The sequence below is a fragment of the Verticillium alfalfae genome, genomic scaffold, assembly GCF_000150825.1.
Source record: "Verticillium alfalfae VaMs.102 supercont1.7 genomic scaffold, whole genome shotgun sequence".
Taxonomy (NCBI): Eukaryota; Fungi; Ascomycota; class Sordariomycetes; order Glomerellales; family Plectosphaerellaceae; genus Verticillium; species Verticillium alfalfae.
Genome location: NW_003315032.1, coordinates 400079 through 423638, shown reverse-complemented (window position 1 = coordinate 423638; position 23560 = coordinate 400079). Strand labels below are relative to the sequence as shown.

The window sequence follows — 23560 nt, the reverse complement described above, 5'->3', positions numbered from 1 at the left end:
TCCAGGGTCGTGCATTCAAACGCATAAGTCTATTGTCGCCATGCTGACGAGGAAAGAGAACATTGACATGAATTTGGTTCGGACAGGCTACGAAGGCAGGCCTGGAGGCTGACTACCAGGGAGCTTCCAGCTGTAGGTACCTCGAGGTATGACGTTGGGGGGCCATTTCGCCCGGGCTCGCTGGGCTGTCCATGAGTGGGTGGGGGCCTGTACCACGATGACCTGCCAGGCCAGTAGTGGGTGCCCCAGACAACTGGCACAACATTCACACCTGGGGAATACATTCTCAAAATGGCCCGAGTGGTGATCTGAGTGTGATACTGAGACCAGTAGATGCAATTGCCATTGCTTTCACTTGGAGAAATCATTTTGGCACGGCCAACGTGTAGCACCCCAGCCACTTTGCCAGCTGTCAAAAACGGACATGCCTGCAGCCTGGAAACCTTCGACTGGCTGGTACGAGAACCTTCAGCGTGGTAACGATGAAATCCTCGCAAAGTCAAGTAACGATACAAAGAAGCACGATAGGCAACGTCAGCGAGGCACTCGTCATCTGAACCCGTCCAACGCAAGTGCGCGCGTCTACGAGGTTGCGGGCATTTTTTTCTCTCTATTAGAACAGTCGGACACGACTGCATCGTTCCACATCCGTTGACCAAGCACCTGCAACAGTTGGGAAGAGATGTGCGTTGTGTTGAAAAATGAGAGTGTGAAGAACCGTCTAGCAATCTGGGGTTTGGGAAGGAGGCTCATGCGGGAGCAGAAGAAAAGGTGGCTTCAGATTTCGAATTGAGATCATGCTACCCATTGGGTAGCGTTCATCCTCTTCCTATCATGTTGATTTAATGAATATCATCACGAGCCTGGTACGAAAGAAGAAGAGGCACCACGAGATTTTTTTTCGACGTCGAGGATATCTCCAGTTTGCTGACATAACAGTGTTCTGGGGCCCACTCCTTGTGAACCAATAAGGGTCGTCGCGTCATCGTCTCAGTATCTAGGTACGCTGAGTTAATACGAGGCCTGGCCTGGCCGCCCCACTCAAAAGTTTGACCCCCTTGTCAATCTCAGTGGTCGTTCCGCCAGCAGAAGCTCCGACGCGCGCTGCAATCAACCAAGGATTATCCCCAGCCTTCTGCGCGCGCCTTCCCTGACGGCGTCCAACGTTCAGCCTTTTCAATCCATCGCTCCATCGCCGACCCAGCTCGCTCTACTCTGCGGCATAGCTACCTCGATCCATATACACGACCGCGACATTGATCGATAGTGCGACTGCCTGTGATCGCTTGGGAGCGTCCTTATCATGGCCGATTACGACCACTATGGTAGCTCTGAGGAGCATGCCGAAATCAAGAAGCTAGAGGCTGAGGTCGTAAGTCGCCACACACACATTTCATCCTCGCCCTCCAACGCCTGTTCTCTGTCCTGACCTCGTGTGTACAGGAAGCCGATCCGGACAACTTCGAGACCTGGGAGAAACTCATTCGCGCGTGCGAAGGGCTGGAAGGAGGCCTCAACCGCAACTCGAGCCCGCAAGCCCTGGCTGCTCTTCGCAACGCCTTTGATGGCTTCTTGCTGAAGTTTCCGCTCCTCTTCGGCTACTGGAAGAAATATGCCGACCTCGAATTCAACATTGCCGGCCCTGAATCCGCAGAGCTTGTGAGTTGACACGGCTCTGTCCATCCCCCACCATCCATGCGGAAGGCCGCGGCTGACGGGACGTTGCAGGTATACGAGCGTGGATGCGCCAGCATCACCAATTCTGTCGACTTGTGGACGGACTACTGCTCCTTCAAAATGGAGACGACCCATGTCCCGCAACTCGTCAGGGAGTAAGTACTGTGTGCATATGTGGTGGTGGTGGTTTTCCTTCCCCTTGCCCCCCCTCATCCCTTAATACCGTCAACACGACAGCACGCCGCACGGCCGCTCAAACCCCTCCTCATGAACTTGCAAGCCTGGAGTGTCACCATTGGCCCCATCATTGCCAGCCGGTGAGAAATGCCAACAGACGCCCCCAATGCTGGGATGCCATCTTACACCATGTACCAGGCTCTGTTGATTTCCACATGAATCTGTGGCTGAACTGATATGACCACTCATTCACTTCACGTCGCGTGACTTTCTGTGCGCCCTGGCGCACCATGGCGGCTCGAGTTGGAATCATTGCATTTTTGTCACCAATAACCCGCTCCTGTACATGCTTCCTTCCCTTCCCCGTTGCCTTGCCGATCCCTCCCCAGCGCCCTGATCGATCGCTGACCAACACTCTCAGGCTCTTTGAGCGTGGTGCTACCCACGTAGGCCTGGACTTCCTGGCCCATCCCTTCTGGGACAAGTACATTGAGTATGAGGAGCGCCAGGAGGCAGAGGACCGCGTCCTCGCCATTCTGCGCCGTATCGTCACCCTGCCGCTTCACCAGTACTCAAGATACTACGAGAAGTTCCGTCAGCTCTCGCACAACCGTCCCGTCTCTGAACTGGTCGACGATGACGTACTCACTGCGTACCGCGCCGAAGTTGAGGCACCGTACGCCGGCACGCAAAGGCCTGAGCTCGAGACTGAACGCGACATCCGCGGGAAGATCGATGCCAGGTACTATGAACTTTTCACACAGACGCAGAACGAGGTCAGCCGTCGCTGGACCTACGAGTCGGAAATTAAGCGCCCTTACTTCCACATTGACGAGCTCGACTATCAGCAGCTTGCCAATTGGAACAAGTACCTTGATTTCGAAGAAGCAGAGGGCGACCATGCTCGCACAATTTTCCTGTACGAGCGATGTCTGGTGACGTGCGCTCTGTATGACGAATTCTGGTTCCGCTACGCCAGGTGGATGTCTGCGAAGCCTGACAAGGAGGAAGAGGTGCGCATCATCTACCAACGCGCCACTACGATGCACGTCCCCATCAGCCGGCCCGGCATCAGGCTGCAGTTTGCCTACTTTGAGGAGAGCTGCGGACGCATTGATGTGGCTCGCGACATCCATGCCTCTATCCTCATCAAACTGCCGGATTGCATCGAGGCCATCACCTCCTGGGCGCACCTGCAGCGCCGCAACAGCGGTCTGGACGCAGCGATCGAGGTGTTCAAGAACCAGATCGACTCTCCGCACGTCGACATCTTCACAAAGGCAGCCATGGTCACAGAATGGGCGTTCTTGCTGTGGAAGGTGAAGGGAACTGACGAAGAGGCTCGCAATGTCTTCCTGAAGAATGTGGACTGGTACGCCGACAGCCGCATCTTCTGGGACAAGTGGCTTGAGTTTGAGCTGCAGCAGCCGACCAGCGCGGAGACTGAGGCTCTGCACGGTGAGAGGGTGAAACAGATATTCGACTCGCTGCGCAGCAAGAGCAGGCTTTCCCAGGCGTCGAAGAAGCAGCTGTCCCAGCTCTACCTGGAGTATCTGCTGCAACGGGGGGGTAAGGACGCCATGAAGCAATTCCTCCTTATCGACCGCGAGGTTTTTGGGTAAGTTCACATCAATCAGTCCACATAACCCCGAAGGCCACATGCTGACAATCATGATAGTCCTTCATCCATCTCCAAGCTCTCCCCACCGAACGCCAAAGAGAATGGCGCGGGAAGTGCGGATCTGGACGCAGCCACAAACGCGAAGGCGGAGGTTCGATTCTTCAACTACTACCAACTACACGGCGAGCTGGACGTCGAGAGGCAGGGCATGTCTCTTTCAACTGAGGGGGCTGGGAATCAGCGGTGGGCGGAGCAACTTTGCTCCCACACCTGGCGACCGATCGCGTCGGTCTAACGTTTAATGCTTTTCCTGTATCGGGTGTACTATAGCGGACGCTTGGTCCCAGCCGCTTCACGATGGATCGTGTTCAGAAAGGTAATAACAGGCAAAATGAAATAAGCAATGAATGAACTCTTATGAGGAAATCGTCACCGTGGCGAAAACGTGTTCTGGCTTAAGTGTCCTCTTGGCATCGGGGGGAGATCTGCGAGGTTTTCAAGGGCCGCTTAAGCAGCCTGCCTTGGACCTCTTCTTGGGTTCATCGCGCACATTGCCCTTCGCCTCGTGCCACAGGCACATTACGCGATGGAGCTTGCGTGCGCTCTAGAGCAAGACCATCAAGTGAACGCCACCCCTCGCGTCGGATCTTGTCAAAGCGGCATCGTCAGCGGAGGGAGGACTCTTCCGCCCGTCAGCACGCATGCAACTGCCAGGAACAAGGCAGGAGAACATCTAAAGTCATACCTATGCAGCGAGAGGGACTGCGCACAGCCTTCATGTCCCAGAAAAGCTCGCTCGAAGCTCTCCGCAGATGCCTCTCATCAATTCTTGTGGTGCCAGTTGATGCATTCAAATTGCTGCACCATGCGCTTTCCCTGCAAGTGTCTTCGAGCGTGGATCTCAAACCTTTGGGCAATGCCTGCATCTTGGGAAAACAAGGTACAGGGGCTCATCAAGCGCATGAAGAGTCTCACAAGCTTGCCGTTTGCGTTCATCGTATTGAGCTCATAGATCATGGACCATGAACGGTCTCAATATAAGTGATCCGGGTCCCAGGTTACGCATAGACGGACGGGAGATATAATGATTACTACCTACCTACACGCATAGACGGACGGGAGATATAATGATTACTACCTGCTTACATGCATAGACAGACAGGAGATATAATGATTACTACCTGCCTATATACATAGATAGATAGGAGATATAATGATTAATACCTACTTACATACATAGATAGACAGGAGATATAATGATTACTACCTACCTACATGCATAGATAGACGGGAGATACAATGATTACTACCTGCCTATACGCATAGACGGACGGGAGATACAATGATCACCGCCTGCCTACGGGGCTTTGATGTACAGCTGGAATGCACGTCCGAACAGGTCCTAGCTCCGCAGCAAGCTCTGGAGCGCGCTCAGCCTAAGCCCTCCTAGGCTTGGATGCAGAACCCCTGTTATCATTTTACGCCGCTTTGCGGCATACGTCGGATTGCAACACGCTCCATAAAGTCCGTTCCGATACCTCGTCACTTGTAGCATCGAGATGATGGCAGTCGCCATCGGCGAAAAGTCGCTACAAAAGCTCCTTGCTACCCTCACGACGGTGCTCCACCCATCGACCTATGTCTTCGTCACACTCCCACAGGCGGCGACTCCCCCTCCACTCTCCACGATACAGATGATCTTCCACGAGGCAGAAGGCAGCACGGTCATCATGAAACTGGAGGACGCCAAAGCGCGCGCTTTCGACTATGCTTTCCCGTCAAGAATGATCACGCTCAATGTGCATTCAAGCTTGGAAGCCGTCGGATTCCTAGCCGTCATCACAACCCGACTGGCCGCCACAGGCATGGGTGTCAATCCCGTCAGCGGATACTTTCACGACCATTTGTTTGTTCCTGAAGGGCGCGAAGCAGATGCCCTTGCGGTCCTTCAAGCTATCGCCGTCGAGAATCGTAACCTGGACACAGGCGAGGCCTCGTGAGCCTGTGTTTGCCCCCGGGCATACGGCGCTGATGAGACTGCGACCTCTGAGCCACAGTCCGCAGTCTATGAGCCTTATCCCTTTAGTTCCTGAATTTGGCCTCAGTACTTTACATGTTTGATAGCTGAGTGGTAGCAAATATATTGCTATTTAAAGGATAGCGAACTGAATATCTTTATGCCTGCATTACCTATGTTTCACAAATAAACCCACTTTCAATCATGTGCTGGGAATGCGGGGACAGAACTGGAAAGCGAGGCCTTGTTGAGATACTAGAATTGGTCAGCATGATTGCACCATCAGCCCTGGAGATGGCTTCATCCAACACCACTGCATATCAAGTCTTGGTGGCTGACCGTGGACTCTGGGACATCCATAGAAAGCTTCCGTCCGCCCTACGTTATCTTGCACGTGTACAGGTAGCATCACGAATGGTTCGCCACGTCGATATCGCGTGGCTGTCGATTGCTGATCCATCACATCACGCGTGGCATGCTTGTCATGCGGAGAATGTGCAGAGTTTCTCCTAGTCGTTCAAGACTCTTATCACTCACCAGTTCTCTGAGAGCTCGGCTTGTCGAATCCTCGCAGGGACGAGAGTTTATGCCGAAGCTCGGTATCCATCAAGGTTGCGGCGGGACACAGCAGAAAGCCATCTCCTCCCTAGCCGGCATGACACGGTCATCTCGTGCTGTGTTCGATTCATGTGAGGATTTGCTTAGAGCTCCTTGCAAACTGTATTCGACCTAGATCAACATTGAGGCCAAAATGCAAAGCAAAAGACACGCTCCGTGTTGTGGAGGCCTAAGAAACTCAATCACAGTGGGAGCTTTGATATTCGGCAACTCTTGTTCATGGCAACTAATTCCCACCAACGAAGTGTATGGAGGTGTAATTTTTTTAGTCTGGCTACACATTTCATCAACATGGGTTCCTTGCCATAGCATAGCCCATCCTCAAGGTCTTCTCGGAAGCTGCACACCCCTCATGGCTTGCAGACAAGCACTGGTCGGAATGCCAAGTATCGAGACGGACAGGCGATTTTATAGCCCTAGAGCACATTCAGGACGAAAGGGTTCTGCTTATCCGTCAAATCGCGGAACGTGTAGTCACCCTCATTGAGCAGGTGCCTATTCGTCTCCAAGAAATGCTTGCGCTTTCGGTTCTCCCAGACCATGTACACCAGGTTTGCAAGGTTGCAGCTCAGGGCGACTACCAGGGCGACAATGTTGGCCCTGAGGCCTTGTCGGTAAGGAGGCGTTGTGTACAGTTGAGGGCCGACGATGCCTGCAAAAGAGAAACAGTCAGTAGGTGAATCCGCAAAGGGAGACGTGCCGTGGACGGGTCTAGGCGATACTTACATCCCACAGAATAGGTGACGAACATGATGCCCTGCGCCGTGACCTTCTTGGTATGCCCGGCAATATTGCCAGAGATCGTTCCCATGCCCAGCAGAAAGCCGCAAGGGATGAAACCCAACATGACCCAGAATCTGCGCCGCGTCAGAATGAAGCGGTCGCGAGCCAGCAAACCACCAGGGATACTTACCCTATCATCAAAGCCCAACGCTCTTTCAGGTCAAAGGCGTACAGAATGGAAGATCCGACAATCGAGAAGGCATTGCACAGAACAGAGAGTGCTAGCCTGGAGTTGGGAATGATTGTGGCAAGTGTACAGAAGATGAGGAGGCCGAATAACTCGATGACACCGACAGGAATTTGCAGAAGGGTAGTCTGCAGGGCTGTGAAGCCGAATCCCCGGATCACGAGACTTTGAAACTAGATGTCGAAACACGATCAATCAAATGGGCTCATCTCTGCCCTTGTAGGGACAAAAAATGGATAGGGAGACTTACCAGACCAATGCCATTCAGAATGTTGCCAGCTCCCACGCCAAACGCAGCCAACCAGACTTTGGGGTCGAGCACAGCCTCAATGGCTTGGTCTTTCTTGAACTTCTTCGACTCTACGCCAGTGCCTACTTCTTGCATTCTTCTGAGAGCCACAACACGCTGACGTTCCGATAGAAACCAGGCGGTGGCCGGGTTCGATGGGAGTGCAAACCAGAGAACCACTGCCCAAACAACGGAGAGCGCACCGCAAATGATGAACGGGAACCTCCAAAGGCCAATATCAGAGTCGATGTGGCCCACACCGTAGGCAAAGAGGGAACCGGCAATGATGGCCAGGGGGCTCATTCCATACCATGCCATTAGACGGATTGGCTGTTCCTCGCGAGTGTACCACATGTTGGTAACGATGAAGAATGCTGCCAGCTGGATCGACTCTGCGGCCCCCAGGAGAAATCGTAGAGTGGCAAAACCTCCAAAATTCGATGCTGCGGCCATCAAGAAGGTGAACACACCCCATCCCATGACCTGCGACGCGAAGTATCTGCCAAGGGGCAGTCTCTGCAGGAGAAGGAGGGAGGGATATTGCCACACCAAGAAACCGAAATAGAAGATGGAGCTGGCCCAGGAGTATTGCGTGCCCTTCATTCCGAGATCTTCTCGCAAACCGTAGTTGGCCGCATAGTTGATGGTAGACTTATCCAAGTATTGCACAAATGCTGTGACCATCATGAGCCTAAAGGTGTGAGTTGATAAGGTTCTGAGCGTCTTCGCGGTTCTCGAGACGAAAACATGTACTTACGGTAGGAGGAAGAGGTCAATCCTGTTGCGGACATGTCTCTTCTCTTCGTCTGAAATATCCTCGTCTTTGTTCAGCAGATAATACTCTCGACCGACATCATCAGATGCCGATACACCTTTGAGGTCTGCATCTCATGTCAGCTACGTCGGACTATGCATCGGGGAACATATCAAATACTCTCGGCATCCTGCTCAGGAGCGTCGGCAGGTCTTTGGATGATGTTCAGCGAGCTGACTCCAACATCAGCTGCCAACTTCTCTCCACTAGGATCGGATGCCATGGTCTTCTCGATACTGTATGGACCGTTTTGACTCGAAAAAGTTGATCTTGCGTTATAAGTCTGGCACCGGCAGTGGTAGTAAGAGGCCAAAATACAGAAGTAGTTGCCTATGAGATGGAATCTGCGTCGGACATCATCGCATCTTCTATCAAACATTTTAATGCTTTTCTTCTATTCAGAGTCGATATATTTCAGCATGTCGCCATAGCTTCAATGTCCATGGTTATCAGTGTCGCCATCGCAGCATAGGCCGACCGAGATCCAGGAGGATGTTTAGCCTTGTGGGGACTGAGCCGACTTCCCGTACGGAAACCCTCCGACTTCATCCACTTATCAACGTGGGCTGAGCCATCGATTAGCACGTCATTGTATCAGCGCGACTTCGGAAGGACTTTGGTCAGTGGAAGTAGGGTCGCATCAAAAGCATTATCACGGTTCAGTAATCTTGTCCGACTCGTTGCCTGCCGCGATTGGCGATGCTGTGCCATAGCGAGGTAGGGCCGAGGTCTGGATCCCTAAGCAACAAGACATGAAGCTGAGATATTTACCCCATGGGAACGAGATATCAGCCCATGCCGCAATTGCAAGACGACATGATGCAATGCAATGAGGTACTTGGCAGCCGTGACCGGAGTTGCCCGGTCAGACCACAAGATAGACGGTGGTCCAATCCAGGTTTCGGGTCCAATGAGTTGGGAAGCCCTGATATAAATACATACTTGGCGGAACCCTTGTCCGTCGTAAGGCACGTGGTGTAAAGTATGAGCAGATCTGTCTTCTCATGAACCCTTGTTCACGAATTATATTGCCAAAAAGTCAAAATGACAGCGTCGAAGGATATCGTCGATCTCGTGGCCAAGGCCAATGCGCGTGGTCCAACATCTGGCTTCACAGACGTTGACGACGATGCAGAGGAGTTGCCGACCGAGTTTGATATTGAAAACGCTCAAGTGTTCAAACCTCTCAAGGTCGGTGATCTAACGCTTCGGCACCGAATAGTACACGCGGCGTTGGGCCGCTCTCGAGCCATCAACTCAGCTGAAAGCCCCTTGGCGATCAAGTACTTCGCGCAGCGCACAACGCCAGGCGCACTCATGATCTCCCAAGCCACTGGAGTCTCACTGGAGTCCAAAGCTTGGCCCTGGTCAGCAAACCTGGAGACAGAGGAGCAAAAGACTGCCGTCGCAAACATCGTTCAGGTTGTTCACGAGAAGGGCGGGTTCTGGTTCCAACAACTCACCCACGTAGGTCGGTGCACCTCACCAGGTCTTGTCAAGCTCGCTCGAAAGCAAATTGGCCTCAAGACCCCGCCTTACTACGGCTACCTTCCGGTTTCTGCGTCAGCTGTGGCCGAATCAGGAGTTAACACTCATTCTGGGGAACCATTCGGCGTCCCGCATGCCTTGACGGTTGAGGAGATTCAAGGCATAGTGTCAGACTTCAAGCGCGCTGCCACCCTGGCTACTAGCGCTGGTGCAGATGGAATAGAGGTATGTCAAAAATAGTCTCTCTAGTTGGGGATTGAAACTTGTGAAGCAACTCACCGAAGTTTTGGGTTCCTAACCTTGTCTGGGCTAGCTTCTCGCGGGAAACGGCTTCCTTTTGGACCAGTTTCTCCACGATAACATCAATCAACGTGAAGATCATTATGGCGGATCCGTCGAGAATAGAAGTCGATTTGTGCTGGAAATAGTCGATGCTGTTTCTGAAGTCGTCGGGTACCAACGTGTGGGAGTTCGTCTGAGCCCCTTTTCCAAGTGAGCCCACAGTCTATCTCTTTCTCTTCCCAATGCGTTAACATCCAGTTCACAGCTTCCACGAAACGGACGGCTCGCAACCCTTGGAGCAGTCGCTTCATCTCAGCCGTGAACTCGCGCAACGGGGCGTTGCATACCTTCATGTCGCCGAGGGCCGCGTGTCCCGTAACTTGGGGATTGCGGAAAATCTCGCAAGGCTCGCTGCCAAAGGCATCGCGCCAGAGCATGTTTCCCTGCGGCCATTCCGCCGTTTGCTAGCAGAGGTGAAACCTTCCAAACCCGAGTACACACCTACAGTCCTAGTCGGTAATGGAGGCTACACTGCCGCTTCGGGAATTCTGACTGTCGAAGAGAACCTGGCCGACGCCGTTTCGTATGGTCGACGCTTCATCTCGAACCCAGATCTTGTGCAGCGTCTTCGCCTGCGTAGACAGCTGACTCCTTATGACCGTAGCACATTCTATACCCACGGTGCTGAAGGATACACCTCCTACGGCGACTCGGAGACCTCCAAGGAAGACACGTCTCTGTCCGACAATCAACCAGCCCCCCAGGATGTCACTGCGTCTGAGGCCACCGAAGCCAATACAGACGAAAACCCGTTACAAGGGAATGCCCAATCGCAGGAACCCCGTCCTAAGCGTGTTGCTGTCATTGGTGCAGGAGTTAGTGGACTGGTCACAGCAGCTGCCTTCAACCGTCTTGGCGGGTTTGAACTGAAGATCTTCGAGCGCAAGAAAGTACCCGGCGGCGTCTGGGTCTACGACCCAGTGTCGACGACTGTCCCGCAGTTTCCGGCCCCTGAACCTTCGCAGATTGACCCTCCGCTACCGCGACCGGATATTGCTCTGCCTGGAGATGCGCCTCATTCCACATGCCAGCGTTTCCTTTCGTCTCCGATCTATGATTCTCTCGTGGCAAACATCCCATACAGCGTGATGGGAGGCACGACAGAGCTGACGCTTCCTCCCCCGGCCAACACTGAGAGCCAGTATCTGACCGCCCTCGAGGTGTCAGAATTCATCAGCAAGGCTGCCACGAAACACAATTACCTGATTCAGTACAACACCTCGGTCGAAGACGTCAGAAACCTTCCTCAGGGTGGTGTCAGATTGCTGCTGCGCAGAGAGAACGCCGGAGGCACCGACACCTGGTACGAGGAAGACTTTGACCACGTCGTTGTCGCCACAGGCCACAACAGCGTGCCTCGCGTCCCCGAGATCCCCGGGCTTGAGTCATGGAAGGGCGGTCTGCAGCACGCCGTGACCTGGCGCTCGGGAGAGGAGTTCAAAGACAAGACAATCCTCGTCATCGGCACCAGTGAGAGCGCCATCGATCTCGTGCTTCAGTCGTTGCCTCATGCCAAAGGTGACGTCCATGTCTCGCAGAGGACGCCGCACCCCCGTTATCCAACCATCTTCCAGCGTCCAGGCGTCAAGGTCGTCCAAACCATCGATCACTTCACCGAGGATGAGATCCACCTCGTTGACGGGACAGTGTTGCGCGACATTGATCACGTCGTGTTCGCCACGGGGTACTTTTACTCGTTCCCCTTCCTCGCCAATGTCCGCCCGCCCCTAGGCCCGGGAGGCCACCGTGTGCCTGGTCTGTATCAGCACATCTTCGACATCCACAACCCAAACACCATTGTCTTCGTCGGTGTGGTCAACGCGTCGCTGACATGGCTGACTTGGGAGAAGTCGGCCTTCCTAATCGCGCTCCTATGGTCGGGTAAAATTCACCTGCCGAGCAAGGAGATTCAGGAGAAATGGGAGCAAGACCGACTTGAGGAGAAGGGCGAGCGCTTGTTCCACATTCTGGATCTTCCTTATGAGCGCGTGTTATTCTTTGACGAGATCAACGAACTCGCGGCAGAATACCTGTCGCAGGAAGGGGCTGACGATACACTTCTGCGCGGGTTCCCGTTTGAGTTCATACTGGATCTTATTGCTGGTCGGCCAGCGAAACTCAAGCATTACGGAATCTCGGAGGATGTCGGTGGCAGGGGTGTTCCTGGTGCGACCGCCGTGATCCCTTACAGTGCTGATGTTGAGAACCGCGGTGGACGAACAAACACACCTACCTCAGCAGACTCTGGCGTGGATTTCGTCTCTGCTGAGACCAAATCGTTGGCGTTGGAGGATATAAATATCCAGCCAGTGCATCATCAAGTACAACAGGCACCGGCGGTGATCTCAGCGGCATAGTGGGCGATAATGCTGCAGCTGCAGGGTAGATAGCTAGAAATTGCGAATTTTCGACCGATTTCATACTGTGGGTGTTCCGACTGATGAGAATGCCTTCTGATAGCTCCTATTCTCCGTAAATAAGATCCTAGCACGCGATTTCCGACTAGTCATAGCAAAAACCTCGCGGTCGAGGTTGGCGACGTAAAGGTACTCGGCACTTACTCATCCAGCCGGGGCAGCTTGGTAGGAAGTACGTCGAAGTCGCAGAAATCCGTCAGCCTGACACCGGCAGAAGAATTTCGGAGGGCGGCATGGTATCGCGCTTCTCCGTTTCTGCGAACCGAGCACGCCAGCGTTCCAGTCATGCTATGGGTGATCAGTGCCAATCAAGGTATCGGGTCAATGAGCGACACACCCTGTTACCCCTGGGGATCGGCCGGCATGGCCCCAACGAGACTCGGGCCGAGTTCCGTGAGTGTCGTACGTGCCCACGAGAGTGGTTGGCGCCTGTCAGTGCGTGGCTAAGAGCAGAGTGAAGGGGTCTTCCACAAAGTCCGGAGGCAGTTGGAATATAGGCAACGTTGAGGGAACGTGAAGTCAATGGAATTCAGGTGACCATTCAAGTCGTTGTTGTCACCAAACTTGGGTGTCTAGTCATCGAGCAGCGCTAGAGAGACGACACCATCAGTCAAGGTAACCAGCAACGACTACTAACCAGCATAATCGACAGTACTGTTGTCGGCATGGTGTAGTGCCTTGAAAGCTGGCCTTGCCCCTGCTTCAAGGCAGGTGGTCGTTGGTTCGGATCCAACTGCTGGCGGCCCACATTGCGGGAGCCCGGCGTACCTGCCACGTCGTCAACCTTGGTACCTCCTCTAGGCTTGCCCTAGAACGAAAAATCCCCTGAGAAGTTTCGGATAGTATGTAGAGATATGAGTGATCAGTTGAATGTGTCGAGACTTAACGGCTCAGCCGAAAACCCCTCCTGAGTGCTGACGCTTGTTGGAGATGAACCCCCCCCCCAAATAGAGCAACTTACCCCCTGTAGATAAAGTATCTACTGAGCGTGCATTTACTTAGGGCGGCGTAGGCGTCTGTTTGCCTCTTATAGGATTTGCCCCCTTCGGGAGTTCGGACGTGACATATATCACCACCATCATCGACAGTACTGCTTCGTTCAAGCTCGCACTGTCGGGTGCAAACCGTTGGTAAAGCAGCAAGGAGTATTCCTGAGGACCGCTGACATAGACCCGCACGTCAGAAACCTGACATAATTCCTTGAGTAGCGGGACCCTCGTCATGAAGTATGACGAAAGAGGTACTCCGGCGGTCATGTCACTTGACTGCAGTAACCATTGTGAGTTGAGTCCTATCAATCGGAAGTACTTGCTGAGATGACCTGACTATATGGTCATTCCCGTTCCCGCACCTCGCTTACCAGGCCATGCCCAAAAGACCAAGCTCGAAGGGACGACTTTCAATGCAACTCTGGCCAACTCATGACTGTTAACGGCCATCTCCATCGCGACTGAGAGTCGTGTTGAATCTGCACGAGCTGGACTTTGATTTGCGTGTCAATAGCTGCCTGGATACAGTATCCGGAAGCCAAATCACATGTTTGAGACCTGTCTCTCGGGTCCGTCTCAACACTAATGAAAGACAGCAGGTCCGTGGATGCACGCCTGAGCCCCTCTGGATGCAGTACAACATCGTGTGAACGCTCCCGTTCTCTCGGACATAAGCGCGAGGCATACGCGATGTGAAGAGCACGCCTGTCTCAATGAACACTCACGTCAACGGACAATCAGCCGTCTTCAAGAGGCAGGGCTTGGCAGTGTGCCCGCTTAAGCCATTGGAGATTACATCACAATCTACATTCATCCTTACAATACGAACTTCGATGATGGCCGAGCAGCAAAGTGAGCCTCGACAGCATGCATTTGTACAGCCACGCTGAGTGCAAGTGACTCACTCGAGCGGATCATCCACCTCGTAATACGTCCTATGCCCTTCGCACCGAACCTGTCTCTGAGTCTGATACTTTGGTCGACGCATCAGGGGGGATGGCACATCAGATTGTGAACCAAACATCGTCAAGGATATTGTTCAAGTGAAGCATCCTCACACCCACACGCCCTTACACGGCGTGCTGCAACAGCTTAACACTACCTAATGGGTAGGAGTAGGTTTGCCAACAGAGGCATCGTGGCAACCGCAAGCTATGACAAGGTCAGATGATCAGCGGACGCCAGTTCATCAGACAAGGGCGGGGGTTTGCTTACCGTTGTACGCAGCGTCGTGGACGGCGTAGCCGGTGTCGTAGTCGCAGAACTCGGGCAGGCAGGTGGCGATCGCCCAGGCCATGACGCTGAAACCGGTGTACTCGCATTGGCAGGAGAGATCATCGATCTCGCAGTTGGCGGCCGGCGGCGCCCTGGGTCCAGCAGGCGGCGGCGCAGGCGGGCATGGTGCTGGTGGCATAGGCCTCGCACGAGGTGGCCTCGGAGGTCGGGTGGACGGTGATGCGGGCGCGGGGGCTGGTGGTCCAGACCGGGATGCCGAAGCAGTCGCAGGCCGAGGCGTAGGCCGCACCGTCGCGGCAGGACGAGGCATAGGCGGGGACCGTGGCGGTGGGGGCATCCTGACGCTCCTCGACGGCGAAGGCCCTGCTCGGCGATGTCGGCGGGGCAGTCGGTGGGCTCAGCGTCGCTGGTGGTCCAGACGACCTTAGTGATGGTGCTACGGCGAGGTCAGCCATGGGCATGCCTACGTGGCGGTTACCTCGGGCACACTTACCGAGGAGGACGGCTGGAAACCACCTTCTGGAATTCGGAGCAGTCGGGCCTGCGGGACTCCAGGGGCAGGAGTCCGGCACGGGTGCCGGTGACCTGACGGTTGCAGTTGTTGCCGGCACAGGCGCGCTCCTCGAGGGCAGCGCCCAGGGCCAGGGAGACGAGGGAGAGAATAGTAGCAGCCTTCATGTTGGATGTTGAGGTGGCTATCTAACAAATAGATGAGATCAGGCTTGATTGTAGTGCTTCTCTGTCGATCGGTGCAGGATGAGGAGGACAGACAGAGCAGGTTTCGCGGGGCTCCTGGGCCTCCCTTATGTAGACGGCAACCCGGTCTCGCCTGGACATGGCAGCAGACATCGCGGCTCAACATGGCATTGAGTCCTCGCCAGGCACCGGCGGTAGAACGAGGTGAGCCATTTTGTGCAATCCAGGCCCGGGTACACCCTGCCCCATGGGCGCGCTCGCAGTAGCTCAGGCCATCCGACTACGACTCACGCCTGCTGCCAAGGAGACGTAGTTGCCAAATACTATGTGAAGCCCCGGTAGCGGCGCTCAGGGTGCATCACAACATGCAGTTAGGATATGAGCCAAGGTTGCCGGGCTGCGTGCTAAGCCACCGCATCCCGCCTTCACCAACGCGAGAAGAGTTTTTCCAGTCGTATGACTGTCAACAGGGTTGAAGCGCTACTTGGTTGCTGTCCCTGAGCCTTGGCGTCGGCTAGCTTTGTATGGGGGCTGATCTTATCTGATGCAACTCTGATCTGGGCCGCCAATCAGACACAGGCACTGGGTCGTGTTGCGGGGGAGGCTTTTCTCAGGCAGCTGGATATGGCTTGACGATGACCCCGAAAGCCGCGTCAGTGCTGCTATGCTGCATTCCATTTCGACAGAGAGCACCGAAGAAACAAGTGCTATGGAAGGCCGCGCTTTGGCAGGCCAAGGAGATCGTGGCCATGCAATGGCCCAAAGAACACATGCTGATCACAGCACTGTCTGGCGAATGTGAGAACCGAAGGACCCCGATCCCGTTTGGTCGGATAAGCTAGTGCTAGTACCACTTCTAACTTTGAAGCTAGGTGAACAAGCCGTTTCTTGGCTTTGGGGCCTGGCTGTTGCAGTCATTTCCTGCACACTAAGCGATGACAGAGCAGGCATGCTTAATTCTTGGCATGGTTTGGATTTCCTAGTCCGCGGGGTGACATGCCAGCTCAGGGACCGGCGTAAGCAGTTGAGGCGATTTTCAGAGAGGAATTGGTGCTCCCTGGAAAGGACTTCTTGCGTTTTTGTGTCGTCACTAGGAAGCAGACCATTTGAAACTTCAATTCGATATCAGGCACCATGACGTTGCTTCCAGTCAATCTTCCTTCGCCTTGCCTCGTGTGTTCATGATGACGGGCATTGCTTCGGGTTGAGCACGGAGTGATGGGTCGGGGTTTTCGGTGGTCTTGAAGGAGTAAGAAAGCTCCATCCTGGTCACAATCAGGCTGTCGAATGAAGATTGAGCTGAGCGAAACCCACGCAACCGAGCCGACGATCGAGTCGCTGCAGAGGAGATTCGGCTCAGTTTGATACACTGAGAGCGCTTGACTAAGTAGGTAAGGAGAAAGACATACTGGAACGCGCTTCCATTTGTCACTAGTCCAGCCCATGAAGATCCACGGTCAGTCACGATTGTGGTTGTTATCGGTTTCGAGCGTGAGCCTGGTGATGGTCAGGACTCAGGTTGTCAGGGGCACTTCGGGGCCAGCTGGAGCCAGATGCGCAGCAGGGATCCCGCAGTTGATCCAAGGGCAGTCTTAGAAAAGTAGACGGCCTAGGCCCATCCATCAGCTGGTGGCCATAGTTAAGCTTGTCTCTCGTCGACGTCTTCGAACTACAATGCTGTGGCGCGCCGCTGTTGAACTCTTATCCCGCAGTCCATCTCATCAATGCCACCAGGTCGATAGCTGTTGGGAAGGCACATTTCACTCTACCACGCGACAACCCTTAACACACAGCTCGGCACACTTACAATAACGGCCTCCAACGGCCTTGGGGTAAGGTGAGATCGCGGCCAGCTTGAATGCATTGGGCGTGTGCGCACTTGAGAGTCCACCACTTCGCGACAAGCTGTCTCTGTCGAGGGCAAGTTCTGCTTCAGCTGCCCAGTCACACCGAAGTTACCAAATTCACACGCTCCCTGGAGCCGAAAGCGGCTTGTGATTGCCTTTTGTGGTAATGCCGAGATGGGCTAAAGCATGCCCAAGGAGGACACCAACGAGCAAGATCCAAGTCGCCGGGAAGGGGTGATCGCTGGCAGGGACAAATCGCTGCCTGGGATATGTTGCTGCTGGGGGAAATTCGCCGCCTATCTAGGACATAGCGCTGATTGCTTCTTGAGACCGATCGCTTGGCAGGTCGTTCCATAGAACCGCAACCTCGTCGTCATAGAGGTCCAAATGCCACCCAGTGGCAAGGGACACGTGTTCCCTTCCTTGAGTCTCTCCTTGGTCTCGATGTTGAGTCTCAATGATGACCCCGCCGTCAGCATTCGTTTCCGCCAAGGTTCTTCGTCTCGTCCATGATGGTTTTGAGCATCAGCCGTTTCGTCGACTGGAACATCTTCATAGTGGCATTCGTCGTCACTGTTGTCGCTGACGCCGTCGTCACTAATCCAGATAACGTCGTGGACGGAAACAGCTGGGTAGTTTGCTTGAGAAAGCCCGAGTAGACCATGATGGCTGGATCTGGCGAGTAGAGAAGGGGAAGTGGGAAGAGATGGGAGAAGTGGGACCTTTGCCAGCAATGAGAAGGGCAGCGCAGAGCCCTTGTATACCCAAGAGCTGGTCGAGGAGCATAAGCGTGCTCGGATATAAATACCTTCAAGATATATACCCAGGCTATAGGACGTAGATACAGCATATAAATGTATAACTTCAAGATATACACTCAAGCTATAGGACATAGACTCAGCACATATATGAGTAGCTTCAAGATGTGTGCTCAGGCTACAGGATGCAGACATAGCATATACATGAGCACCTTCAAGATGTTTCCCCAGGACATAGGGCATAGACATAGTATATACATGAGCAGCTTCAAGATTCAACAGCGCATCATAGTCAACTCTACCGTGGTCATTCGATAGAAGTATTTCTTCGCAGCCTCTCGAGGACGAGTCGCGAAACAGGGATAGCTTTCAATGGCAATTCAGCTCACCTGGCCTAACCATATGTGATCGGTACGGAGGATCCATCAAGCACAAGATTCGAGTTGTGCGACAAAGCGCGTAAGGCTACGGCTTTGTGACGACGAAAGCCCCCCCCAGCTTTCCGCTTCCGATCCTTTGGAGATCGGCCCTGCGCCGAGGCCAACCACTTCTTCCCAGGACACCTGGCCCACGTTAAGGCCGTTGGCCGTGGTCACACCGCGATCCCAAGCACCGAAACCGTCTTGGCCATCGAGCTCGGCCTCATCAACGGGACGCTCACTCTGGCCCAGCCAATTCGGAGTCCAGTTTGAGCCTTATCAACACGGAGGCGAACGTGAACCCATACTCTGCACATCAGAACTCATGTTCCCTCATAGTTCGGGGATGGGCAAAACCCGGCCCAGAGCTCGGGCGCTGCTGTCCCGCTGCCCGCCTCACCTTGCGAGCTTCTCCGCCCTTCGAGCCAGCCGTCTCCGACAGAGCAAAGAGACGAATACAACTGCCGAGCAGCGGAACAATCACAAGTCGACGTCCAACCACATGGGCCAATTCTATGCCGCAGACCTCGCAGCGCAGTTGCCCCAAGCCCATAAGAGACCTACCCCGGGACGGGGATGCACCACGTGCCCTGCATGGGCTTTGACTCCGACCACTCAAAGACGTCAGTGATGCACGTCGCGATGCCCGCGCGGTTCGTGCGCTCTGCATCGGGGGCTCTGCCCCGCTTGAGGCTCTTGATTGAGGATGAACGCCGAGGGGAGGTTACATTCGGCATTGGTCACGCCGGCACCCCCCCCATCGACGTGATCGACATCAGGCTTACCTTGGCAATCGTGGGGTAAATTGGGTCAGCTTGTCAACTTTATCCTCACCCACCCCTTTCAAGTGGGAGGAGCCCTTTCGTGGGAGGAGCCCTTTCGTGGGAGGAGCCCTTTCGTGGGAGGAGGGGTAGCAGGGGGAGCTCTGGCGGGTAGGCTGACGAGCCAAGAACAAATTACCCACGATGCTGTGTCTCGTGTGGCGCGAGGCGAAGATTCCTTTCAAGACACTTCCTTGTTCCGTTGACTTGGATCTGAGACCGTGTCTCAGAGGCACATTCCGATCTCGAATCCGCTACAGAACCCACGGAAAACCAGGTCGAGACGAACACAGACAGGTTTCTGCGCGAGGTCGGCGACGGGATACGCGGCGGGAAAGAGGGGAAGGTTCACACGGAGCCGGGCCAAGTGCCTCGAAGAAGCAACTGGCTATGCAAGACGCCGACGATGGGCTGGCGCGGGGTCGACCTGACCAGGTTTTGTTTTCCCATGTGAAAGTGAACGAGATGCTGCCGAGACATGTAGAAAATGTATAAAATGACAAGGGGAAAAGGGGGGCTGAGGGCTCTTGAAAGCTTGGGTAGAAGCATCAGTCAAGCCGTCTCCATCTCTCGACAACTCATCCTGCCCTCCAAGCCTCTCAGACTTCCCGGTTCTGTCACCTCCAAAGATGAAGTTCACTCAGGTTCTGGTCGCTCTCGCTGCGACTCGTGGCGCCCTCTCTGCTCCCGTCGAGCTTGAGTCGCTCGCGGTTGCTGACGAGGCCTTCCCTCTTGCCGAGCTCCAGGCGTACTACGAGAAAGAGTTCTCCAAGACCGAAGACGTCGAGACGACCATCAAGGCGAGGCAATACGCCTCGGCCACCTCGAACCAGCTCATCGACGGCACCCCCTGCCGCAGGGTCACCCTCATCTATGCCAGGGGCACGACCCAGGACGGCAACGTCGGTGACGCGGCGGCCGTCGGCCCCGTCTTCTTCAATGCCCTCGCTCAGCAGGGTGGCCGCCCGCCAATTTGGCCGTCCAGGGCGTGGACTACGCGGCCAACGTCTTCGGTTTCCTCGCCGGAGGGGGTGTGGCTGGCAGCAGGACCATGGCCGATCTCACCGCCAGGGTAAGTCCCGTGTCTCGATGCAAGTGAACCGACAGACGGCTGACTGTGCACCAGGCTGCGAGCCAGTGCCCCAACACGCGGATCGTCCTCAGCGGCTACAGCCAGGGCGCCCAGCTCGTCCACAATGCTGCCGAGCAGATCAGCGCTGCTGTCACCGCCAGGGTCACCGCCGGTACGCATGACGCATCTCCTGTTCCGATGGGCTGTGTACTGACATGTTCTGTTGTAGTCTTGACTTTCGGCGACCCCGACCGCGATGAGGCCTTTGGCTCTATCCCTGCTGCCAGGACGCGTGTGATCTGCAGGTCCGGTGACAACATCTGCGATGGTGGCATCATCGTCACGTCTCCCCACCGCCAGTACCAGCCGGAAGCTCCCGGGGCCGGCACCTGGGGTGCCTGCCAGAGTTCCAGTGATGGAGATGCCGGGGACTGGCTTTCTAGGCAGTGTCTTCCAGGAGTCAGAACAGGGTCTGATCATTAAAGTATCGAGGGTTGAAGGCGGCGCTTTGCCTTGCTATTTGCCGTTGCCCGTTGTTTTCTTTCATGTCCACCAAAACAAAGCAGATTCCTGGTTTTGTGTTAATTTGGAGATAGGATTATTCTGGAGACGCCGTAGCGGCCACTTGGAATTTCTGGTTCCCGCATGCTCGTCTCGCCTTGGGATTTCAGCAGCTGCCTTCCTGAAAGCCGCTCCAACGCTAGAACTCGAGGTGTGCCACGCACAAGCCGAGGCTTCAGCGGGCGGAGGTGATCGAAATCATGACGAAGGTATAGGAAAGCCTGCCCTTCTGCTCAGTCAGCGGAGGCACGAGACAGAGCTTGTCTGGATGTTCGTTTCAACAACAGGAAACGCCCCACGAGGACCGTGGCCAACCTGGTCAGACTGTCGGGAGGTATCTCTCGTCAGTCAGCTGGCGCTCTAGAGACAAGTAGCGGGGGCTGTACAAAGCGATGTGACGACCTAAATCTAGCGAGAATGGACGATGGATATGGTATCTGTACCATGTAGGGACATGTGTGAGTAAGGTATGCGTCCTGGTCTTGACCTTCTGGAGCATCGCTAGTGGGTGTGTTGCTTAGTCATCGGGGATGCAGCCTTCCATCGACGGAGTGTACCAGGTAGCCTGTCAGACTCAGACGAGAAAGAGTCAGCTTGTTCGCGCTGTGAATGGCGGCGCACTCGGCCCACGCCAGAGGCCCTCGTGCGGAGCCGAGACCTCTGTTCGGGATTTGACCGCCGGCTTTTGAAGCGAATTCGCATCGTGGCGGACGCCCCATAATGGGAAATAGCGTTCAAGGGATTGGCCGTCGCGGTGGGACACGGAAGGCGGCGACGTCCATCTCGTCAGCCGCCTCGGTGTCCACCAGGGTGCATGGACAGACAGATTCACGTTGGCGAGAGAGAAACGCTGCACATCGAGTGAATAGGCAGAAAGAACGAGATATAAAGCACGATGCAGTCGGCTGACAGATTTACAGCTTTGAGTCGAATGCCGACTAGACGCATGACCTGCGTTCAAAGCCCGATAGTTCTGGTCTCGGGACTACGGACGGGCAGAGGGAATGGAAAGATGGTCTGATAGGGAACGGTGGCCAAAGGGGCAATTTATGGAGACGCCAGAAGCACAGTTTGCCGTCTCGGCTCGGTGGTTCGGCCTGTGGTGCATCAGTGTCAGATTCAGTGGAGCCGGCGCACTGATAAGGGGGGGGGGGGGCGTAGGGGGCTTGGAGGGGCACTTCCAGGCGCCCGGGGGTTTCTCCCCCCGTAAGGTAGGTAGGTAGGCAAGGTAGGTTAGGAGTGGCGTGAGCTCAGGGGTAGGCGGGAGTCGAGAAGCCGCCCCAACGCGATGGACGTCATTCGTCATGGCGCGGGCGCTGACAGGCGTTGCGTGCCACTGAGTGACCGCATTGGGCCTGGCGACATTTTGGCTTGTGATGGCGCAGGGCATCTGGGTGGCATGGTGCCCGGGAGGACCCTGACTGGGTGGAAGTCTCTTTGATAAGACATTCGGACGAGGCTCGCGTCAGAGACTGTACGCTTCTGACGCTGCCCGATCGAAGTCGTTGCTGGCGGAGGCAAGAAGCAAAAGAAAGGAAACATGACAAATAGACGTCTCTCGGACGAATAACGGACTCTCTGATGAGGAACGGAGGTCTAGCCTCATCGTCTTCCTCTGATGAGTAACGGAACTCGTCTGTGTAAAGTGGCTCCACCGGGAAGTTTTTCCCACATCGTCGAGTCGCGTTCTTTCGCTCCCTCCACTTTTCGACTTATCTGATGGAGTCGAATCCCGAACATGGACCACTCAGGAGGCGCCAATTAGGCATTCGAGGACCGTTATCCTCGTGCGGCTTTCCAGTTTTCGTTCGAGAACGCGCTGTACCTGCACAAGCACCGTCTGCCGGCATCTGACCCTTGGGAGGGCCCAGGTAAAAAGGGCTAGGGAGGGCCGTCTGCCGTGGATGACCGTTGCGGGAGGAACGTTCGAGATTTCTTCTGTCACCGATTCGCCTTCCTCTTGGCTTCCTACTTGACCTTCGTCTTCCCTGTCGACCCTCCTTCTTTCTCCTCTGACCCTTCCCTTCCTTCCCTTCCTACTCCCACACACTCTCTTCACAACCCATCGTGAACTGGTTTTTTTTTTGGTGTCCATCTTACAAACACAAGAACCCTACAAGGTACGTTGCCTACCGACACGAGCCCACCCCCCTTTCCCCCACTATTCACACGCTGACCAGACCACACCAGATGGCTGCCAACACGACCCGTCAGTTCGCCCGCACGGCGCTGCGCTCCTCCACACGTACCGCCTTCGCCGCTGCGCCCCGCCAGGCCTTCCGCCAGGGCCACCGTTTCTACTCTTCCGAGGCCCCCAAGGCTGCCGGCCCCAACTGGGCTCTGCTGTCTGGCCTCGCCGTCGCCGGTGCCGGTGGCGCCTACTTCTTCACCCGCGAGGGCGGCGTCTCGGCCGGCTCGGTGCCCAAGGTCGTCAACCCCACCAAGAAGGACTACCAGGACGTCTACAACGAGATCGCCTCGCGCCTCGAGGAGAAGGACGACTACGACGACGGCAGCTACGGCCCCGTCCTCGTGCGCCTCGCGTGGCACGCCAGCGGCACCTACGACAAGGAGACGGGCACGGGCGGCAGCAACGGCGCGACGATGCGCTTCGCCCCCGAGGGCGACCACGGCGCCAACGCCGGGCCTGAAGGCGGCGCGCGACTTCCTCGCGCCCGTCAAGGCCAAGTTCCCCTTGATCACCTTACTCGGACCTCTGGATCCTCGGCGG

General features: G+C 55.2%; 8 protein-coding genes across 8 annotated transcripts in view; 6 read left to right on the top strand and 2 right to left on the bottom strand.

The window, feature by feature from the left end:
* Nucleotides 1-1303: 1303 nt before the first annotated feature.
* On the top strand, nt 1304-3770 carry VDBG_05963 (pre-mRNA-processing factor 39; the record flags this gene model as incomplete). The annotated part of the gene is made up of 5 exons (XM_003003475.1): nt 1304-1372; nt 1444-1659; nt 1915-1994; nt 2276-3472; nt 3533-3770. 5 exons carry the CDS (start codon nt 1304-1306, stop codon nt 3768-3770), a joined length of 1800 nt encoding a protein of 599 aa, XP_003003521.1.
* A 1267-nt stretch (nt 3771-5037) lies between these two features.
* VDBG_05962 (conserved hypothetical protein) lies at nt 5038-5475 on the top strand (the record flags this gene model as incomplete). The annotated part of the gene is made up of 1 exon (XM_003003474.1): nt 5038-5475. The coding sequence occupies one exon, from the start codon at nt 5038-5040 to the stop codon at nt 5473-5475; it is 438 nt and encodes a 145-aa protein (XP_003003520.1).
* A 1051-nt stretch (nt 5476-6526) lies between these two features.
* On the bottom strand, nt 6527-8653 carry VDBG_05961 (allantoate permease; the record flags this gene model as incomplete). Its single annotated transcript, XM_003003473.1, has 6 exons — nt 6527-6762; nt 6837-6967; nt 7024-7253; nt 7331-8060; nt 8127-8250; nt 8304-8653. The coding sequence occupies 6 exons, from the start codon at nt 8404-8406 to the stop codon at nt 6527-6529; spliced, it is 1554 nt and encodes a 517-aa protein (XP_003003519.1).
* A 574-nt stretch (nt 8654-9227) lies between these two features.
* On the top strand, nt 9228-10421 carry VDBG_05960 (12-oxophytodienoate reductase; the record flags this gene model as incomplete). The annotated part of the gene is made up of 3 exons (XM_003003472.1): nt 9228-9896; nt 9985-10144; nt 10219-10421. 3 exons carry the CDS (start codon nt 9228-9230, stop codon nt 10419-10421), a joined length of 1032 nt encoding a protein of 343 aa, XP_003003518.1.
* A 680-nt stretch (nt 10422-11101) lies between these two features.
* Nucleotides 11102-12370, top strand: VDBG_05959 (thiol-specific monooxygenase; the record flags this gene model as incomplete). The annotated part of the gene is made up of 1 exon (XM_003003471.1): nt 11102-12370. One exon carries the CDS (start codon nt 11102-11104, stop codon nt 12368-12370), a length of 1269 nt encoding a protein of 422 aa, XP_003003517.1.
* A 2151-nt stretch (nt 12371-14521) lies between these two features.
* On the bottom strand, nt 14522-15333 carry VDBG_05958 (predicted protein; the record flags this gene model as incomplete). Its single annotated transcript, XM_003003470.1, has 4 exons — nt 14522-14571; nt 14635-14786; nt 14845-15078; nt 15149-15333. 4 exons carry the CDS (start codon nt 15331-15333, stop codon nt 14522-14524), a joined length of 621 nt encoding a protein of 206 aa, XP_003003516.1.
* A 4492-nt stretch (nt 15334-19825) lies between these two features.
* Nucleotides 19826-20751, top strand: VDBG_05957 (cutinase; the record flags this gene model as incomplete). Its single annotated transcript, XM_003003469.1, has 3 exons — nt 19826-20227; nt 20323-20440; nt 20498-20751. 3 exons carry the CDS (start codon nt 19826-19828, stop codon nt 20749-20751), a joined length of 774 nt encoding a protein of 257 aa, XP_003003515.1.
* A 2268-nt stretch (nt 20752-23019) lies between these two features.
* Nucleotides 23020-23560, top strand: part of VDBG_05956 (cytochrome c peroxidase) — a gene marked incomplete at both ends in the record, with an annotated part of 1073 nt that continues 532 nt past the window's right edge. The window contains one exon of the mRNA XM_003003468.1: nt 23020-23506. Within this exon, the coding sequence (XP_003003514.1) occupies nt 23020-23506 (487 nt within the window). The remainder of the gene's footprint in view (nt 23507-23560) is intronic.